Source organism: Podarcis pityusensis (assembly GCF_964106645.2).
Source record: "Podarcis pityusensis genome assembly, chromosome: 2".
Lineage (NCBI taxonomy): Eukaryota > Metazoa > Chordata > Lepidosauria > Squamata > Lacertidae > Podarcis > Podarcis pityusensis.
Genome location: NC_138029.1, coordinates 7,347,955 through 7,369,787, shown reverse-complemented (window position 1 = coordinate 7,369,787; position 21,833 = coordinate 7,347,955). Strand labels below are relative to the sequence as shown.

Sequence of the window (21,833 nt, the reverse complement as noted above, 5' to 3'; positions counted from 1 at the left end):
GTTGATTTTTATTGATTTGGGGAGCAGCTGCCCCCCCCCCCGGCTATACCCACGCAAACCTGCAGAGTCCTACTACAGCACATCAGTGGCCCATGAAACATGGTTAGTCTATTATTTTAATTATTTTCAGCATTTAAATGGTGCCGTTTTAGTCAAAATAGCTCGCAGCGCAGCTTAGCCAAAACACAAAAGAAGTTCTCTGCCCTGAAGATCACAATCCAAAACGGCAACGACACACGAAGAGAATGGAAGCGGAGGAAGGAGGGGAAAGCAAGCCCAAAAGCACATTCTTAAAAGTCTCGTCCGATCGTCAATTGCGGTTCCCTTCCCCTTTCCGTGTGCCGCGCAAAACAAGTGGGGCTATTTTCAGTACAGCTTGAGGATCACCGCGCTGGAATATCCTGCTTTCTGGCAGCGAATTATTGCAGGGCTTTGCGCTCGTGTTTACTGCAGCTTTTGCTAAAGGCAGAGCAGGGCTGGAAGGAAGCAAAAGCAGCAGCGAGAGGAGCGCATGGAACCATAGAACAGCGCATGGGGCAGCCCCGCGGGGACCCGGAAGCCATTCCTGCTCAGACCGGAAGTCGCCCTCCCTCCTCCTCTCGCTCTCTTTCTGCCTCCATCTTGCGCCCGGCTCGTCCTGTACAGTAAGTTCCCCCCCGTTTGCATCCGCCGCCATCCTCCTCAGCGAGCCCCCTGACAGGGCAGGCGGGAAGCTCCCGAAGCGTAGGGGCTCGAGGCGGAGAAAGATGCGGCGTTGGCGGGCGGGTCGAGCGCAGGGCTCCGGGGCCGAGCGACGGTTCCGCGAATAGGCCGCTGCGCCCGAGTTGTAGGGCCTCGGCGGGCCTTCGGGAAAGGCCTTCCGCTCGTAGGCCGACGGGGGCAGGAGGCCCTGAAGGGAAGGAACACTGGGAGGGAGAGCCGAGGGGGACGGAAAGGCATTTGGGAGGGAGACCCGGCTCTCCACCCGCCCCGCTTGGACTCGACCCTCACCCGTGGAGCTTGGAGGTCGACGCCTGGAGGACCCTGGGCCGCACCTGCCGCCTGGCCACCCCCCTCCCCACTTGCAAAGGGGTGTCACTCTTGGCAGCGGGGGCAGCGGGGCTCCGGCCTTCCGCTCAGAGGGGGTGCTCTCATAGCGCTCCTCCAAGAAGGGTAGTTGCTGTGCAGGAGGTTCCAGGAAGGTTGGCATTGAGTGGGTTGGTGGCTGTGCGTGTTGGGGCACAGGCTTAAGCGCCTGGTGAAATGAAGGGAGCTGAGGTTTGTCCCGCCGTTCACTTAAACTATTTCTGTTGGGATGAGTATTATGCCTGTCAAGGAGGAAGTGCACGGGTAAGGAAGCTCCCGCATGAGAGTGAATGGAAGATCTCGCTGTACATATCCATAGTTTGGGTACATGACGGTTGTAGGGTGGAGTTGTAGCAAAGCAAATACAGTCATACCTTGGGTTGAAGTAGCTTCGGGATGAATATTTTCGGGTTGCGCTCCGCGGCGACCCGGAAGTAACAGAGCGCATTACTTCCGGGTTTCGCCGCATGCGCAGACGCTCAAAATGATGTCATGCGCAGAAGCGGCAACACGCACAGTCACATGTTACATTTGCTTCAGGATGCGAACGGGGCTCCGGAACGGATCCCGTTCGCATCCAGAGGTACCACTGTAGGTGCCTTGCTGGATCAGACCAAAGGCCTACCTAAGGCTGTGCTCTTTTTCCAACAGTAGCCAACCAGATCTTTTGGGGGGGGGGGATCCTACAGGCCTTTTCTGTTTCTCACCATAGTCTGCGATGCTGCCATTGAACATGGATGGTTAATTTAGGTATCATGGCTGATAGTAATAATGCCAATCTTGCTTGCAATACAACTTGGTTAGGTGAGGGTAGAAGGGAATAAAAGCTTTTAACCCATTGGTAAACATTCAGGGATGAAAGTTGATTATGGATACAGAAGTTGGGCAGATCTCCTGCAGTTGTATCAATAGTCCTTCAGTGGATATGGTTTTCTATGCATTTAGTACAGAAATCGGGGCTGGTGAAAGTTAAGCAATTTGACAGACAAAAGTTTTTAAATGCATGTTTTTTTTGTCTGTGTGACTACCTAGAACAAATTGTGCTTGGCAGCAGTGTTCATTCTCTAGGAAGTGATTCAATTTGTTCATATGCAGCTTACCATGATATTCTGATTGTAGAGAAGCAAGATTTTGGTTAGATACCCTGTAATGATTTACACTAATTCTGTAGAAAAATTGACTGAATTTTACTTCCCTTCTCCCAGAAATGCCTGGTGAAGCCACAGAAACTGTTCCAGCAACAGAACATGAGCTGCCACAGCCTCATGCTGAGACAGGTTAGTGCCTTGGATGACTAATACACTTTCAGAAAGAATCCTGAAACTCGTCCAGTCAGCCAGTTTAACAAAGCAGGTAAAACCATTTGTGAAGGGTAGAACTTGCAAATAATTGAGGGCTATTGTGGCAGTGTGGCTAAGAGTCTAGGACTGCAGTCTTGCACATTTACCAGGGAATAAGTCCTATTGAACTCAGTAGGGCTTCATTTGAGTAGACATGCATAGAAATGCATGGTAAAAGAGGTCATGTGTAAGTTGCACTTTAAAAAGCTTGGTTTGAGTCTTACACCTGCCATGAGCTTTCTGTGTAGCCTTCGAAAAGCCAATATCTGAGATACTATATCTCTAAACTTCAGCCCCCCATCTGCAGTATGGGGATAATAATCCTGGCTGCCCTTACAATGTCGCTGTAAGGATTAATGAGACAATGTGTGGAAAATACTTGGAACTTGCCATATAAACGTTATCATGACTTTGAAGAAATTGAGATAAATACTTTGAAATTGTCCTCTTGTGCTCTTACCACGTTTAGTCTCCTCCACGTTGGATGAGTTGCATGGTCTCTCTCTGGAACATGGCAGTAGCATGCTTGACGTGAATCACAAGCTGGATAAACACTGCTATCCCACCACATTTTGAAGGTTTTTAGACTACAAAATGTTAAAACTACTAACAACAGCTTCTGATTTTTGTGTGTATGCTAACATTGGGTGATTACTAGAGGAAACATTAGAGAAATGAGGATCTTAACCTAGGTCAAATTCTAGATACTTGCTTAATGACTTGGGAAGGTTTTCTTCTTTTTGGCCTTTTGTGCTGGAGTAAACTGTGTGTTTTAAAGGATCCGTACATGGTTTGTTTCCCAATCATGCTTCCACGTTAACAAATGGGTTGATGTGTAAGAATTCTTCAGGAAGAAGGAGGCAGGTGGCTTAGTAAGATCCAAAGGATACAACCTCTTCATATTTCTAAACCTGTGTGAGACAGTTGGGAATTGGGCTGTTAAGCTTATGATCATCCATCATTACTTTGTGACACATGTTTCTTTTTGCAAATTGGTGGTGACCACTGTTTAAGGTTGGAGAGGTGGTGACTCTGATGTGACTGAAATGGGGACCTCAGACTAGAAGGAATTTTAATCTGTTTATTTGAAACCTACTAGATGTCAAGTGGATAACTTTCTAATCCACTCACTAACACTGCCTATCTTAAGCACAGAGCAGGGAATCATCGTTTTGTGACTGCAAGCCAAAAGATTACAACATAATTTGGCATTTACCAAGCATCCTGAACTTGGCAATAACACAGCTGATGGATGTGTTGGCTGTGAAAGTGCGTCATTCTAGTGGAGTAGAATTTTCAGCTGATACTGCATTTAAAAATTGTATTCTGAAATGTGTGTTTGTGCGCACGTGCATCCTTCTTACTTGGGACATGCTAACTCTAAACCTTCCCTGTGTATTGTGTCTCCAGTTATCTGTCTTGAAGGTATCATGGATGCTGGTTAGCAGAGAACCAGGTCTCCTTGTATGCTACATTTCCGCCTTGCCGCTTAGGGAACACTGCATGACTTTGTGACTGGGTCTCTCCTATACACACACCTATGCATGGGGATGCTGTACACTGCATGACTGGTAAATGCAATGACTTCTGTCCAAGGGGTGTGAGAGTTTCTCTTAGACAGGGAGGAAACACACACGTTCGGTTGAATAAATAAATGGAGCTGTATAGAATGGAACAGTTTTACTCTGAAGCAAACAGAAAATGTCTGCCTGTCCATATTGTGGATGTCGTGGTGTTGAATGGCCTACCAAATCTTAGCAAAGTCTACACTGGTTTTAAGCTTTTATTCTGGCCCATTAGAGAGTTATGCCAAGGCACCTGTGTTGCAGAGAAGAGGTGGCTGTAAGTGCCAGTGTTGATATTGGCAAAATGTGTGACACACTAGACAGAATTCTGTGAGGAGATTATTGGGGCACAGCAAATAGATTTTGCTTTGCTCCAGTCAAGCTTTGCTGCTGGTTCTTGGATGTAAGAAGTGGCAAAGAAGATGCACAGCAGCTTTTCCAGAGCCACCCACACTGAATGTAGAAGCAAGATAGGAGGAGACAGAAGAACTGATACAACTAGTTCTAAATCCAGTACATCATCCATTCTTGTTCATATTTACCACAGTCTGGTGCATGAATATGCCCTTCTGCCCTCAAAGGCACTGGCTACTAATGTGATACAAACAGGGAAGGTTTTTAACTGCTTCCTCTGCTAGTGGTAGCTACATTAAAAAAACAAAAACCTGAACTGACTTCCATCCGTTTTATCCCATTATGAAGTGGTTGCATGCATGACCACTGTGACGCAGTAAACTTGGCCCAGATCGGCTTTTGATACATCAGTACTCATATTCAAGAAGCTGATGTCAGCTGAGTTACGACTGTCAGAGTGATGACACCAAATCCTCATGATGGCTAGGAAACGTAACTTAAATTGCCAGTTTCCTCTCCGGAGTAGATTATCCTTATAATGCTTCATACATTAAGGTTTTTGTTAGTCCTGGTGCCATTTGTCTCTGGGCTGCTGAGGATAACTGACATCTTTCCCCAATTTTGGATGCTACTGATTGCTAATCACCTCATGAGGCATGTGCAGACTGTTGGGTTTCCTGAGTGGTATCTGAACAGTTGACACTATTTCAGTAACTCTACCCCCAGTTCCTGGGGTCCCCATGGAAGTGATGCAGACAACTGAGGAGTCCAAACCAGTTGCCACCAAGAATCCTGAGGTGGCAGGCAAGGGTTCTCAGGCTGGGACTGCTCTGGAGCCATCAGGTAGGTTTCAAGTTAAAACAGCAAGATGGGATTGAAATCACTTCATTTTAATTTTTAAAATGAATTTTTTTATTTTAAAAAACCCCTATAATGTACAGTGGTGCCTCGCAAGACGAAATTAATCCATTCCGCGAGTGTCTTCGTCTAGCAGTTTTTTCGTCTTGCGAAGCAACCCTATTAGCGGATTAGCGCTATTAGCGGTTTAGCGGCTATTAAAGGCTTAGCTGCTAAAAGGCTATTAGCAGCTTAGGAAAAGGGGGGGGGGGAGCGGAAAAAAATCTCAAGACTCGCAAGACATTTTCGTCTTGCGAAGCAAGCCCATAGGGAAATTCGTCCTGCGAAGCGCATCGAAAAACGGAAAACCCTTTCATCTAGCGGGTTTTCCGTCTTGCGAGGCATTCGTCTTGCGGGGCACCACTGTATCAGGGCTCCAGAACTGCTAGCTTTATTTAAGCTGAGATCTTGTTTCCTGCTGGTGAAAGAAATAAGTAAATGTAGATACTTGAAACATACATTTCTGCTGATTAAATACACTACTGCAAGAGTTAATAGCTGTTAAGTATGGTATGCAGGTCTTCCTAAGAAGGAGTTTCTATGGTTTGCTTGTGATGTCCCTGGGTGTACTACTTGTGGTATATAATTTACAGTAGACCTGGGGGAAATGTCATATCTCAGTGATTCCAAGTTTCAGATGCTGACAATGATTTATTACTGCTTTTTTGCGGGATGGGGGTGGTGAGCCACCATAAAGGTTGAACCAAGGGTCAGCAACCTTTTTCAGCCGTGGGCCGGTCCACCGTCCCTCAGACCATGTGGTGGGCTGGATATATTTGGGGGGGGGGGGGAATGAACGAATTCCTATGCCCTACAAATAACCCAGAGATGCATTTTAAATAAAAGCACACATTCTACTCATATAAAAACATGCTGATTCCTGAATTGTCCGTGGGCCGGATTGAGAAGGCAATTGGGCCGCATCCGGCCCCCGGGCCTTAGGTTGCCTACCCCTGGGTTAAACGCCATCCTTTAGAATGACTATTAGTTTGAATGCCTGCACTTTGATGGTACTCTTTTAGGCTAGATCATGTTTTATCTAAAATGTCATAGTTTAATTTTAAGAAATGGTTCAGCTTTCTTAGCATGAATCTTGTAACTTTCTGGTTACATGTAGTTCTTGCCCCTTCCTTGTTTAACTTTTTTTTGGGGGGGGGTGAGAGAGAGAGAATCTTCATTCCATTATTTTGCTCTCCCATTGTATACTTATTTTCCCAAGAACTGATGCACAGCAGTGGGTAGCTCTAGACAAGCGACTATTTAAAGTTCAGTGACCAACACAAATTATATAGTGATTCCTTTGCCTTCTTTTCTTCATCTGCTTAGTAGAAACATGACCTAGAATCTACAGTTAAGGACTATTTAGTAACTCATTCATGAGAGACAGTTATGATTATTGAAGCCAGCTCGCTCATTGAACTCAGGCTTCTAGCATTCTTACTGGAAAGCTTGGAAATAAGGAAAATCTTGAAGTAGTGAATTGGTGTTAGTGTAGTCTGAGCACTTACTCAATCTGGCATTTACATCACCTTTCCGCTAAATCTGTGCCTTGAATTCTGGTTGTCCCAGTCCTGCTATGAAGTGATGCAGCCCATGATTTGAGGGAATTCTCTCAGCATTTTTTACTCATCTGCTAGTCTAGCTGATGAGTACAAAAAAGGGACCCTTGATCCCCTCAGAATCTTTTATCACGTTGTTTTATAGCCATTTTGTTTTTTACTGCCCTTATGAAGGTCAATCCCAGTGTTACGGAAGTAGCTCTTAAATTCCTGTTTCTGGAATTCTAAGATCCTTCTGCTTAAGTTGCATGTGATAGCGGACGTCTGTCCCATGCAGTCAACATTAATATAACATGTGCTGGGCTCCTCTTCCCTGCATGATCTCACTGAGCGGTGTGCTTCTGGCTTCATTTAAAGCAGTTTCTGCTCATCAGAGTAGACTTGCAGACATTCCTAATGCAGCTACTCTCAGGCCACACAAATAATTTAAGATTAGTTAATCCACCATTTAATGCTTTGAGGAAACATCACTGAGTAACTCATGCTTTAAAAGTTTGGGTGGATGCTAGCTGTGTAAGTTGTAGCTTGCATGTCCCAATTAGGTTTGAATTATGCCAAGCCTGAAGTTGAAGGCATCTTAGTTCAGGGATAGGCAGTTCCCAGTAGACTTAATTTGTCATTTTGACTAAGCCAAGAGAATAGAACCTTCTAGATGGTTCTAGCCCCAAGCTTATTGGTTTGTCGTTAATAACCTATTGCTCTTGCTCATTTAGCTCCTGCCACTCCAAACCCTTTTGCTGGTGCTTCTGAAGCACCTGCAGCCTGTTTTTCTCAGCTTCCTATTCCAGCACCAGGTATTAGTCCCTATGTATGTCTCCTTAACAACATTTTGCTGTGTTGTGTTGATGCAGTTACATTAACCATAGTATTTAGCAAAAAAAGACTTGGTTAAAGTAGTTAAAGTCACACTTCTGAGTTCTATTCTTCGCTCTTCAGCTGACATAGATCATATACAAGTTACTGTGTAGAATACAAACTTCTCTCTGGAGTTAGCAATGTAAGGAAATGTATTATGGACTGATCTGCCATCTAGATTACCAGAGGGAGGGTTTGATTTTTTTTCTGTGGGTGTTTGCTGTTGACAAGGCACACAGAATTGGTGTGAAAGGTTCTGTGATACCTTGCATTGCTGTCTCAGTATCTGTTTCAAAGAATACTGGCATTTTGTGGTTCCTGGGATGCCAGTGGCTACACCTTGAAATTACATGCGACTTGTGTGAAGATCTTGCTTTGATCGCCCCTGCTTATACATTGGCCTAACCTCAGGGTAGGTGAAAAACCATGTTCCCAAGCTTCATTTCTGCAACCAGATTAACTTGGGTCATATAGGAGTCATTGCCATTTAAATGGAACATGTACTACAAAGCAGTTTTCAAGCGGCAGCAGACTGGTATATTGTCCTTTTCAAATCTGTGTACCCAGACACAACATGGAAGGTTAAATGTCAGCACTTGTAAGACTTTGCAACTTGTTTCTTGAACTAGATGTTTTCTCCTCTATAATTGAGTTTCTATTGATAGCATGTGTTGAGGGTGCCCAACCAGATATCTGGATAATAGAGTTGGATATGTAGTGAGTCATCCAATGAGAGTGGTGACAAGTATGTCGGGCTTGCCTGTGCACTGTCACATGTTTTCAAAAGACTTGATCCTGCACATGTCCTCCAGCGGAATATTGGCATCATACAAAGAGCCTTGGTTGATGGGGTGGGGCATACAAACACTGTGATACTTTTTTCTGACAGCGGCTTCAGCAATTTCTACCTCACAGGTAACTGAGATGCATTTCCATGTGGGTGGCTGTAGATAATTCATTTTTTCTTCTCCATGTTTTCATCATTGATTCACTTTTTCTCTCCTTTAGCTGCTGTTTCCGGCTCCTCTGTATCTAGCGCTGCCCACCCTCCCTCTTCATCCCATGATGCTAACTCTCCCCTTGCTGGACTCTGTCCTTCCAGTACTCCACTAGCACCTACTGACCTTGCTGCCTCACCTGGGCAGCTTTTCTCCTTTGTGGCTCCTCCTTCCTCCCCCTTCCCAATGTCAGTCTCTCCTGGCTCAGCCTTGCCTCCTAGTGTCCCAGCTGTGGTGACCCAGATTCCTTCCTCTCCCCTGAAGCCTCCGGATCTGGCTGACACTGCACAAAAAGTTAGCTCCTTGTCTCCCAGCATTGCAGTAGGGCCTGCAGCTTCTGCCCCAGTCTCAATAATTTCCTCTGGGTCTCTTAGTTCAGCTCATCCAGCTACCCCTGTGAGCCCACCACTGGCAACATCTGCAGGCCCAGTTCCTCAGGTGCCATCGTGTCCTATTCCAGCTCCCTTCATTCTCCCAGTTGCTCCTGTTTCTCCTCCTCTGGTCCTTGGACCCACTGTTCTCCCTGTTGTATCAAGCACAGTTCCTCTCAGCTCTCCTGTCAGTCCCACAGTCCCAAAGCCTCATAGCACTATGATATCGCCTGCTTCTCCTTCTAGACCCAATAATTCTGTTACAGCACCTCTTTCTCCTCTACCCCTTGCAGTGACTACTCAAGGCTCTGCAGCCTCTCCAGTGCCAGCATCTAGTCCTGTGGCACCCCCAGGGCCACCTGTGGGATCTGCTTGCCACCCTGTGATTCCTCCTTTGGCACCTATAGTTGGCCCTGCAGCACCTGCTTCCTGCCCCTTGGCTTCTGTGGTGTGCCCTGGTGCCCCTCCTTTGTCCCCAGCAGTGCTTGCTCCTAGACAACTGATACCTGCAGGGCCACCTGTGAAACCTGCTTCTGGGCCTGCGGCTCCTGTTTTGGCACCTGTTTCTAGCCCTGCGTTTGTGGCTCCAGCAGGGCCTGCTCATGCACCCCTGCTACCTGCAGGGCCATCTGTGAAACCTGCTTCTGCTTCAGCACCTGTTTCTGGCCCTGTGGCCCTAGTGGGCTCTGCTTCTTGTCCCGTATCACCTGTTTCTAAGTCTGTGACTCCTGTTTTGGCACCTGTTTCTGGTTCTGTTTCCCCTCCAGTGTCACAAGGAGTACCTGCTCCTATTCTGTTGGCACCTGCAGTACCAACAGTGAAACGTGAATCTCCTGCACCTACTTCTGGCCCTCTAACCTCAGCTCTGCCTGTTTCTCAGCCTGTGGCCCCTGTTCTGGCTCCTCCTTCTGCCGCTGTAACCCCAGCGGGGCCTGCTTCTAGTCCTGTGACTCCTCCTTTGGCTACTGCTTCAGGACCTATATCTTCTGATGCTCCAGTAGGAGTCGTTCCTCAACCACTGGCACCCGCAGCTTCTCCTTTGCCACCAACTTCTGATCCTGTGGCTCCTCCTCCTGGCCCTATGACTCCAGGGGCATCTGCCTCTAGTCCCATGGCTCCTCCTTTGCCACCTCCTTCTGGATGTGCAACTCCTCCTATAGTTGCATCAGACATTGCTTCTAAGCCACAAGCACTTGCAGTGCTGGCTGTGAAACCACCACCTCCATCAGCACCTGCACCTGGTCCTTTAACCATAGCAGGGCCTGCTTCTAGTCCTTCGGCACCCCCTCCTGGACCTGTGGCCCCAGCAGGGTCTCTTCCTAGATCATTGGCATCTGCAGTGCCACCTGTGAAACCCGATTCCCCTTCGGTTTCTGCTTCTAGCTCTGTGGCCCCAGGAGGACCTCCCCCTAAACCTGGGGCACCTCTTGCCGAAGCTGTGCCTCCTCCTTTGGCACCTGTTTCTGACTCCATAACCCCTCCTGTGGTTGCAAAAGTACCTACATCCAAACAAGTGGCACCTACAGTTCCACCTATGGCATCTACTGCTTCTTGCCCTTTGGCTTTTCATCCCATGGCTCCTCTTCTGGCACCTGTCTCTGTTCCTGGGGTTCTTGCTTCCTTTCCCTTGGCCTCAGCAGGGCCGGTTCCTATGGCCCCAGCAGAAGGGCCTGTATCTAGTCCTGTCACCCCAGCAGGGCCTGCATCTAGTCCTTTGAGCCCTACTTCTGGACCTGTGGCCCCAGCAGTGGTCCCTCCTAGACCACTTCCCTCCACAGGGCCACCTCTGAAACCTGCTTCTGGACCTGTGGTTCCTCCTTTGGTGCCCCCATCTGGGTCTTTCGCACATCCTGCAGTACCAGAAGGGGTTGCTTCTAAGCCAGTGCCACCTGCAGTGCCACCTGTGAAACCTACTTCACCTTTGTCACCTACTTCTGGGCCTGTTTCCCCAGCAGAGACCCTTCCTAAGCCACTGGCCCCCACAGGCTCAGCAGTGAAACCTTCTCCTTCATCCCAGCCTGTGGCTCCTCCTCTGGCACCTCCTGTGGGCCCAGCAGGGCTTGTTTCTAAGCCAGTGCCTCCTGAAAAACCTGCATCTCCTTTGACACCTACACCTGGCCCTGCGGCCCCAGCAGGGCCTCCTTCTGGTCCTACACCTGCCCCTGTAACTCCTCTTGTGGCCCCAACAGTGCCTGCTCAGACCCCTTTGGCACCCGTAGTGCCTGTTGCAAAGCCTGCTTCTCCTTTGGCAGCTGCACCTGAGCCCTTAGTTCCCCCTGTATCCCCAGGTGTGCCTGCCTCTAGCCCTGTACCCTCAACAGCTCCCTCAGTGGCCCCTCCAGTTCTCCCTGTAACTTCTGCAGCTGGCCCCAAAGGCCCTTCTGTAGACTCCTCTGTAACTGTGACCCCCACTGCTTCCCCTAAGTCTCCCGTTGTTTCTGCTTCTGGCTCAGGAGCCTCCCCAGTGTCACCTGTTGTCTCTGCTCCTGGCACTGTGGCCACCACTTCCCCACTGGCTGCTTCTACATCCTCTGCCACCCCAAGTACTCCTACCCCTCTTTCTCTGGTGACCCTTGCCTCTGCTGTCCCTTTTGGCTCTGCTGCCTTGCCCTTGGATGTGTCTCAGGTCCCTGTCAGCTCTGCTGGGGATAAGGCACCTCCACCAAAAACAATACCTTTGCCTTTTGCACCTGCTGATCTTTCTGTTTCTGCCACAGCTACAAGCAGTCTCACTCAGCCTGCTTCCCCTGTGCCACCTCCTACTTCCCCTGTAAAAAAGCTAACTCCCTCTGCTGTGCTTCCTAAGCCATCACCAGTTTCACCTGCATCTGGTCTAGCGTCTGAAGTGCCACCCAAACCCCCCACCCCTGTCTCTGCTGTCATTGAAGACGACGAGTTGCCGCCTTTGATCCCTCCAGAGGTGCCTGCTGGGGAGCAACCTCTGCAGCCAATCCTGGTGGATTTCTCTCCCAAACAAGCTGTGGCCCTTGCTGAGGCCCCAGCAACTGCTCCTCCTGCTCCTCTTCCTCCTCCTGCCAAACAGCCTGTCCTGAAGAATGATAAGGGTATTTGCCTCCTTGGTTTGCTGTGTGCATGGATATCACAGACTGCTCACTGAATACTAACCTGTCTGTATGGGCAAGGGGTCCCAAGTTTCCTCCCTTGGGCTCCTTGCTTTGTTTGTTAGTCTAGAAAAGTAGTATTTAGAAGTGAAGCCAAAGTAAGTCCAAGCTGAGCTGTAACCAGTTGTGGTCAGAGCCAATTGAAAACTCCTTTCGTGTTGGAATCGAGACTTGTGCACAGGAATGTACGGCACAAATGAGAGAGTCACTTCACATGCTCAGCATGTTGTGAATGTCTTATTGAGGGTGTGACATCAGTGTTGCCTTGGCTGGTATTTCTGGAATAGCACTAACCTAGAAACCCTAATCACAGCTTTGTTTTCTGTAGCACTGTAGCAGTCCTCTGTCTCCAATCCTAGTACTTGGCTTGTGATTGGACATCTAGTACATCTTGTTAATTAAAAGTGCTTTAAGTGGGATGTTCATAGATTTAGCATGTGTTGCCAACTCTTGTGTAATGTTTTATCCAGACTCTGGAAGAAATTGCAGTGTCCACTATTCACTTCAGTTGTGCTTTGTCTGTATTTGTACTTGCACTGGGGGGTGGGGTTACACAGATGGCAGTATGTTGGCAGTAGTTCTCTATTAAAGACATATTAAACAAGATGCATGCTATTTGTTAAAATCAAACATCTGCCTAAATTCAAGAATAAGTGAGGCTTTGCCTAGCTACCAGTGTGGTCTGGTGCATATGCAAGTACAGTGGAACCTCTGTTTTCAAACGTAATCCGTTCCAGAAGTCCATTCAACTTTCGAAATGTTCAAAAATCAAAGGGGTGTCAGCAAAGTGAATGGTAAAAATGGAAAAACACGCTGCAGAAGCCATTCGACTTCTGAGGCGCATTCGAAAATGAAAGCATTCACTTCTGGGTTTTCGGTGTTTGGCTTCCGAAACGTTCAAAAACTGAGGTTCACTGTATTGGGAAAGATGCTAGAGTATTACATAAACTAGAATTAGCTGAGTTCATTGGCAAGTGAGAAAATAGTTGTACTTGTTCTAGGAAATGTGTTCTATAGATATATTTTGTTACTTTCACAATTGTTGGTCAGTCATTTTTCCCCTCCCATTTACATCACAGTCACTTAGTCCTAAAAGGACAAGGGTGGGTATCATTCGAAAAGACAGCGGTGAACTTCATTCTAGGTTCTTGAGGTGAAGCATATCCAGGCCACTATTTCAGAACTGAGCTTTTAAAATCTGTGTTGTTTTGTTATTTTAAAAAGCCGAGGAATTACCAAAGTTAAATTGAGTCATTGGAAATGTGCTATGGGCTCCTCAACTTCCACCTCCCTCCCCTCCCCCCATTGGGCATTCTACTTCCTTTCCATGTTTTGCAATAACTACAGTTTGTCATGACACCCAGCACACTATAAAGACCCATCATCTCATAACTATCCTGACTAACCCTACTTAGAGATAGCCCAATTAAGACATAATCACAAATCATGGAAGGGAAAGACATAACTGCAGAGAGTATGCAAGTCTGGAACACATTCCTAATCTCAAACCATTGAATTAAGCCAGAGCTCAGCTGCCAATTCTCCTACATGTAGAAGTGGTATCTCAATCCTAAAAATGCAAGCAAGATCCTTCCCCCAGGAACTTTTCTCTTCATACACTACAACTAATATTAGCATGCCTAGAATACCCACACTTTCCCAGATATTTGTTTTTAGCTGAAACTCTTAAAACTTTAAAAAAGTCTTTTTGCCTCACCTTTTCCCATACACACAGACCTATTTCTAGTAGTAATATCTGAAGGCAGTGACCTGAATTAATCTTTGAAAGAGCTAGTGTTTTATATGCACTGTCTTGAAGCCCAGGCTGAGCAAAGCTCAAAGCACCTCTATTGCTACAAATATTATAGCCAATAATAATAATAATTTATTATTTATACCCTGCCCATCTTCCCCAGCCACTCTGGGCAGCTTCCAACAAAATATTAAAATACAATGGCCTGTTAAACATTTTTTAAAAAATGATAACATAAAGCACTTCCATTCCAAAGTCATTTGTCTGTAGGTTGCATTCTTTCTGTGTCGTTTGCTTTGCTACCTGTATTGGGAATAAATGCCTCTGCCACTAGATAATTGTGACTTTTCTGGATTGGTATGAGTTTCTTGATGTGCATTATCACAATAAAAGGGAGATAAAATCTGCATGATCAAGTTGGCAAAGCCTTTCATGTTTCCCCTGGGCTTCTCTGCCACACCCAGCTGAAGCCAAAATGGAAAAAAAAGGATTGCACACATTTGTATTTGCAGGGTCTGGAACAGAATCTGACAGCGATGAGTCAGTGCCAGAACTTGAAGAACATGACCCTACGCATGCCACAACACATCGGACAGAGGTGAGAAGCAAATAACTGGGCTGCATTTAATTGGCATCCGGGGCAGGGCCACAAAACCTGTGACGTTGAAGAGCTGCCAATGTGCAAAAAACCACACACCAGGATGCTTAACACACAATTTACTGTGTGTGCTTTGTTCAGCCACACATACTTTAACAAGCATCCTTGTCCTAGGATGGTTTGCCTTCTGACCAGTAGGTAGTGAGTACAGTCTGAAATTCTTTGTTTAAAATCCCAAGTTTGAAATGCAAACAAAGAAGCAAATTACACAAGAATAACAAACAGCAAGTATTGTTAAATGTACACTTTTTACAATTCTCCGTAATTTTTATTCAATCTGGATTATAATTGAAATAGTGAAAGGCAAGAGGAAAGTTGCTGTGGTGAAAAAGCTCGCAAAGTCTACAGTTTGTAACATCTTATGATGGATTGAAGGGCATTGTAAGAGCAAAACATTTCAGGTCCTACTGGGACATAGAAACAGCAAGGACTATTCCTTTGTATTTTTAAAATATAAAAGGAAGCAATTACTGAATTATGCTGGACTTATTTTCAAAATATGGAGAACAGCCATTGCTGTGAGATCTTTGGGTTTTTCTGTTGTTCCAGCCTTTTCTCTGGATAGTAAGCCTTTTGGTTTTGTTTAATCCAAGTTGAATAACAATTGTGAAGAGTGCCAAAGCTTGCTCACTACTTAGCACTGTTTTATTTGCAATGTTACTCTACTGTGGTTTTTGAATGTTATTCTATATCTGGTCATCAGTTAAGATTGCTTCTGTAAGGCACATAGGCTTTGGTTGGTGAGTCTCCAGGGGAAGAGAATTCTAACATCATGGGACAACCACAAGGAACACCTTTCTGTGTGCTCTTGTGGTCCTAACTTGGCACATAGATAATGTACTTCAGTATATGAATTTATGCTAGTACATGGGAGTGGAGTGATTTCTTTGGCATGCTTTGCAAATACCTGGCCCTCCCTGCTTGGATTTAGAGGACTGGTAGGGTAGATGGGCATGTGCATATAAATCTGTTCTCTCGTTTCCATTGTAGAAAGAGGGCACAATAAATCTGCAGTCAGAAAATGTATTTGGGGAGGGGGACTTTCTGCTGGGCATCCCTTTAACTCCATTTTGGGTCTTTTTATTTGCAGCTTGCAGCAGCAGCTGAAATAGATGAAGAACCAGTTAGCAAAGCAAAACAGAGTCGGAGTGAAAAGAAAGCACGGAAGGTAAAATGAAGATGATTGGAAATGACTGGTGTTTTGCTGATTCAGCCTGGGGAGGCAATAGCTACTCAAACATTTTATCCCCAATTACTTACCTATAATCATTTTAGCATACTCCTTGGGATGTTCTTCCAGAACCTATTTTATTGCAGCCAGCAAAAGGGATTGATCTATGTGCCTATTTGTTCTTTCTCTGAAATGTTATCCTTCATTCACAGAAGCAGCGAAGGAGGAGAGAAATAACTCAAGGGAAACTACATAGTTAGGCATGGGCCCATTCCTCTAGGCTTTTCTCCCAACCCTGTTCATAAACTACAAAAACAAACGTGCATCCCCCAAACACACAAAGTAATTGGTTGGGTTTTTTGGTTGTTGGTTTTATTTTGAGTAAGTATTCTGTATGAGTTAGTGACACAGCTAGGAATGGACACTAGTTCTGGTTTTGCTTTTGGGGAAAGGTTTTTTTGTTTTGTTAATCAAATGAGGAAAAAATGCCTGCTGCACTAGTGGAGTAGCTTTAGCACCGTTAGAAAGACTTTCTATAAACCAAAGAGCCAGGTTCTTGCCGTGACTAGTTTAGCTCTTATACTCAGTAGCTGCTTCCCCCACCCACCCACCCAAAAAATTATTTCTCCTTTGCTTTTAAGGCAATGTCTAAGCTTGGCCTTCGTCAAGTCACAGGTGTAACCAGGGTTACAATCCGGAAATCCAAGAACATCCTGTTTGTCATCACCAAGCCCGATGTCTACAAAAGTCCTGCATCAGATACCTATATAGTATTCGGTGAAGCAAAGGTAAGCTAAGCTCAGGAATGTCTAGTTAGACTTTGGGGCCTTGCAATTTGAAGAACAGGACAGTTGCACTATGTAGTTTCTCTGCCACTGGAATGGGAGAAGAGTTCTAAAACTGGAGTGGGAAGCGGGGGGGTCTATATCTGGAAATGCTGGTCGTTCTTGTCAGTAGTGCTTGCAGAGGCCTCCATTCTGTTCTGTGTTGCTTGCTTACTTACTTCAGTTGCAACAGCCTCACTGACCTCTCTCTTTCTCACCCATCTCTAACAGATTGAAGATCTCTCACAGCAAGCACAGCTGGCTGCTGCAGAGAAATTCAAAGTGCAAGGAGAAGCCGTTTCAAACATTCAGGAAAACACACAGACTCCCACTGTACAAGAGGAGAGTGAAGAGGAAGAGGTATGCCACATACTTTCTGAATAAGTAATTTCAGCCTTGAAACTGGCACTCACGGCCAACTCAGAGCTGTTGGTCTTTTTAATGTCTGCCTTGGTGAATGAGACAGGAAGAGCTTCTCCTGCTCATCAGGAGTTTCTTGATTTCTGACGTGTGGGGAGAGTATGGTTCTTCAGGTGGGTGTGAAGGGTAAAGCTCAGTGCTCCATGTGGTCTCATTATTCTTAGTGCCCCTATTGGTCAGCCTGCACTAACCAACCAACACCCTGCCTTCGTCTTGTGAGCTTTCAGCTTCCTTCGTATCCGCAGGTGCATACCAAACAGATTGCATATTTCATTGAAGTTTTCTCCTCCTTTTAAAATGCCTACAAGTGCCTCAGTGGCCTTCAACACACAAAACTCCAAGCCATGATTTGTTTCTCCAAAGGTCTGTTTGTTTTCCAGCTCTTCTTGATTTGTGCCTTTGTTTGGGATGGAGTGGCCAGACCATCCATGGTTAAGGCATAATTGTAAGTTCCCGCATAATGCCGTAACCCAACAATAAACTGTGGCTTCAGATTATGGTTTGCTTATAGTGGACAGAGTTCTCACATTATGCTAAGCCATGGGTTGATAAACTGTTGCTCATTATGCTAAGCCATGGATTAATAAACCATAATTCAGCATTATATGCAAACCAGGCTAGTGTGAAACCAGTGCACACACCCAACTTTTTCTTACCTGCTGCAGTCATGGAGAGTTGTCATGCACCCAGTCTCTTGTTTACCATCATCCCAGCTTCCTGTTTGAATTTGGGGAGGGGAACTTGATCTTATTCCCAATGAGCAATCTGCTTAGGTTCTCCTGCCCCCAAACTATTGTAATTGGTGTCACTTACAGAAATAATAGAGCCAGCTGCTCTCTTCTCACAGATATTGGCAGGTAGCAGGAGTGACATGGGCACTGAGGATGCATTTTTGATACAAACATTCTATTAATGATCATGAATGTCTTACACAGAATACCAGTGACTATAATTGTACTTGCACTGGACTTAGAAAACTTCCTCTTGTGGAATGAACTGGCATACATTTAGCTGCCTAACAGGCAGGGGCAGTTGTCAAAAGAAATTCATTACCATTCCAGGCTTGCGTTTTATTGGCTCTTTGGTGTGGGCAGACACAGAGCCCAAATCCAGCTGTGGGGTTAGAGTTCTAAGCATATGTAGAGAGCACACTCACTTGCCTGTCTGTTTCAATCTATTCTTCCTTTCTATTTGAAAGAGCAGGTGAGTTTTTCAAGTTTACCAGGGACTCTTTAACAATAATTTGGGGTTCCCTGTGCCTGCTTTACCTCGTGGCTTTTGTAAACCTTAGGTTGAATGGATCCTTAACTTTTTAAGGATCCATGCCATTTCTCTCCGACTTGGCAGAAAAGGGCTTGAACAACTGTCCTGAGACATTATCTTTCCCCATCCAGGTTGACGAGACTGGTGTCGAGGTGAAAGACATCGAATTAGTGATGTCCCAAGCGAATGTTTCCCGAGCAAAAGCCGTTCGTGCCCTGAAGAACAACAGTAACGATATTGTAAACGCTATTATGGTAAGTTCCTGCTTGAGTGACATTTATCACAGGGCCCATGGACCCAGAGCCTGGAGAACAGATGGCAAAAAGTTCATGGCCATTTTATGTCATCACTTCACCACCAGATTAATCCATTTCTTGGAAATGCACTGTTTTCTATCTCTTGCCCCACTGCAGCTGCTTTTCATCAGTGACTATAACATTTAACTACCTCTCAGCATTGAAAGGATGTCTGGAAAAGTCAAATGCAACACAATGCATTTTAACACCTATGTTTTCAAGTATATCTAAACATAGCTTAATATTTACTAAGATTCGTTTGCAACAGTGTGCCTCGGACAACTGGATTTATAGATTGCATTTACTATGAAACGGTTTTTCCAGTGATATTTCTTTATTGTGATCTTGAGCAGGGTATATGTATGTTGAACAATGTAACATCAGCAACTGCTTATAGGCATGTGTGGGTCAGTGGGTACTGTACACAAAACTGCTCTAGTGTGTAAGATCAGATGTATCAGATATACCCTACAAACAGGTTTAACTGCCATGGTTTAGCTTTGCAAAATTTCTGAGAAGTGTCTGGTTGGTGTCAGTTGGCTTCTTCACAGAAATGCAGTTCCCAAGGTTCCAGGAGGGAGGACGAATCTTCTCAGTGGAAACCACTTGAAACATCTAGTGCAGATTTGTCTGTCCTTTGGGAACATAAATGCATCAGTTCTCAATGTTATATCCTAGGCAACTACTTGGGAACCAGGCACTTTTTTGCCTGTCCTCATCTGATTACTTTATCTTGCTGCTAGAGTTACGCCTGCTGTGTTCTGCATCCTCTCCATCTTAAATCTCAGGCAGCCATAACAATAGCCCCCCAAGGTCATCTGGCTGTGCAGGATAGATGAACAGTCGGCCAGTTTCCCACTGGTAAAATACCCAATAACCCAGCACTTCCACATCCCATCACCTATGGGAAAACAGAGTTTCTAATTCTCTTTTTTTCTGTTTTTTCCCCCAGGAGTTGACGATGTAGCCACCCAGGAAGGGGAACTTTTTGGTTGTTTCAGAGGAGAGTAAATTGCAGCTGAATTAAATTTGTACTATTTCTATCAATTAATAAAAGTTGTGGTTTCAAAGGTTTCACACATCTTTTTCTTAGTTGTCAACAACACATTCAATTACTCAAACTGAAACAATTAGTTGTGGTTTATGATCCTGGTGCCAGCATGCTCCCATTACCGTATTTTTCGCCCCATAAGACGCACCTAGTTTTTTGGGGGGGGAATAAAGGGGGGGGATTTATTTCCCCCCCAGGTGCCTGACCCCAGCCCCCAGAACAAGCTGCTATCCGCAAGCCGTGGGAGAGCTGCGCAAAGTCGCGCGGCTCTCCCACGGCTAGCGGAGGACTGCACGAAGCCTGAAGCTTGGGGCGTGCTGAGCTCAGCGCGCCCCAAGCTTATGGGTGCCGGCAAGCTCTCCGCTAGCTGTGGGAGAGCTGCGTCTCCCACGGCTAGCGGATAGCTTCCTGAAGCCTGCATTCGCCCCATAGGACGCACACACATTTCCCCTTCATTTTTTGGGGGGGGAAAAGTGCGTCCTATAGGGCGAAAAATACGGTACTTTTGCCTATTTACTGAAAAGATTCTACTAATTAAAGTTGCCTGAACCGCTGGGATATCAGAAAACTAAGAGATTGATAATAATGCTCCTTTAGAGATACAGTATGTGTTGTTCTGTTTCCTGGCTCTGAAGAGTTGACGCTTATTCTTAGCTCTAGTGTTTGTAGTTTAGAAATTGCCTGTTTTAAACAGTTTATTCAGGCACTCGTGCTGGGGAAAATTGAGTAACACTGGAAAGAACAGTCTGTTCTGTTTCATTGATCCCAGAGAACGACTTCTGCCACTGTGTGAGAGGTTTTGGTTGGTGTAATCCCCTTAGCAAATGCTATCTCATATTTGGGATCCTGCCATCACTTATCACTGCTTATTAATGTACATCCAAAGTTCACAGGCACAGACCCATTACATTACAAACAGTACAATAACTGCATGTTCAAAATACTTGTTTTGTTAGGAAGGTTGGTGCCTAGCACTACTGTGTAAACACTGCCTGGTTTTTCCCCTTCTTTTCTATTTGTGCAGAATTAACTGGTGGAAAGTGAAGTTTTAGGAAATATTCCCTAGAACAGGGTCCAGTATTTGTCTCAAAGACATGAGGGCTCTGTCAGGGTCCTGGAGTGGTGGTCCTGCCTCCTTCCCAAAGCGTGGTTAGTGCTTTCCCAGCTTTGGGAAGAAGGTGGCAGAGGGCTCTAGGGCTCAGCCAGAGCTTCTTGCCTCCTTCCCAAAACTGGCATATTACTTTGGGAGGGCAGGGAGGGCATCACATTTTGGGCTTGCTCTCCCCTGTGCAACAAGGCAATGTGTGGCCCACAGGTTCCATGTCAAAGTACACTTGTGACCCACCTGGAACGAAAAATTGGGCTGCCCTGCCCTAGAGGGAAAACATTTGGGAGAGGAAAGGGTGAAGCTCATGCCCCCAGCTTTTCTTCTCAGGATTCCAATCTCTCAAGGCTGCTTCTGATTAAAAAAAAATGATTAAAATCCATCCATGTAAATGTGTGCCTGAGAGAGGCAAGGTAACATGCATGATTTCTCCGTGCGTGGGAGAGTCGCCATCTATGTGAAGGACACAACTGGTCGCCAAGAAATTAATTCAAAATTGCTTGGTCTCCTACCCCAAAATAGTTTCTCCTTCAGGAACCTGTTGCCATTGAGACAGTTTGCATAGTTCATTTTATTTTGCTATTGGAGCTATATGCATAATCCTAGTTCAGCTAGACAGGCAAGGAGCTGGGCCACAATACTGATGCTGTTACTCTCCACTGGAAATTTATCACAGCTACCTATGTCTCTGAAGGATATCTATTCTGTTCCCAGTTTTCTGTTGCTCCCCCCATCAGTAGGCATGGAGGTGGAGTTCACTCTTTAGGATCCCCCTCACCAAAAAGAAATAAATAAATCCTATTTCAAGCCTTGGGAGATTCTGCCAAGCAAGTTTATATCCCACCCACTTGCTTTTCAGCCCCATGTTGGCTCCACAGCTGTAATGGCTCAGCACTTGAGTTTGCTGCTGCTGTTGTTGTTTAGTCGTGTCCGCCTCTTCGTGACCCCCTGGACCGGAGCACGCCAGGCACTCCTGTCTTCCACTGCCTCCCCCAGTTTGGTCAAACTCATGTTGGTTGGTGTATGTTTAATGCTATGTGCAATGTTCTGCACTTCTATGACAAATATTAAAGTGACAACTTAAAGAAAGTTAATTACTACTTCCCTCTAAATACGCTGAAGACTGTCTGAAATTGCATATAGATAATTCCTGAGAACGTAAACAA

The 21,833-nt window shown here is 45.7% G+C and overlaps 2 protein-coding genes across 11 annotated transcripts in view; one reads left to right on the top strand and one right to left on the bottom strand.

Moving 5' to 3' along the window:
• The window catches only part of LOC308470975 (retinol dehydrogenase 7-like), a 267,166-nt gene that overhangs the window by 179,782 nt on the left and 65,551 nt on the right, over positions 1–21,833 (bottom strand). The gene's annotated exons all lie outside the window — the stretch shown is intronic.
• On the top strand, positions 491–19,585 carry NACA (nascent polypeptide associated complex subunit alpha). Of its 10 annotated transcripts, none has more exons than XM_080994373.1 (11): positions 491–644; positions 2,271–2,342; positions 5,051–5,167; positions 7,494–7,574; positions 8,644–12,069; positions 14,392–14,477; positions 15,628–15,705; positions 16,350–16,496; positions 16,764–16,892; positions 18,347–18,469; positions 19,464–19,585. In XM_080994373.1, the coding sequence occupies exons 2-11, from the start codon at positions 2,273–2,275 to the stop codon at positions 19,476–19,478; spliced, it is 4,272 nt and encodes a 1,423-aa protein (XP_080850499.1). In that variant the 5' UTR covers positions 491–644; positions 2,271–2,272; the 3' UTR covers positions 19,479–19,585. The 10 variants fall into 10 exon arrangements, with proteins under 10 accessions (XP_080850499.1, XP_080850497.1, XP_080850501.1 ...); XM_080994371.1 differs by having other exon boundaries at positions 5,036–5,167; XM_080994376.1 differs by having other exon boundaries at positions 492–644; positions 5,036–5,167; positions 9,298–12,069.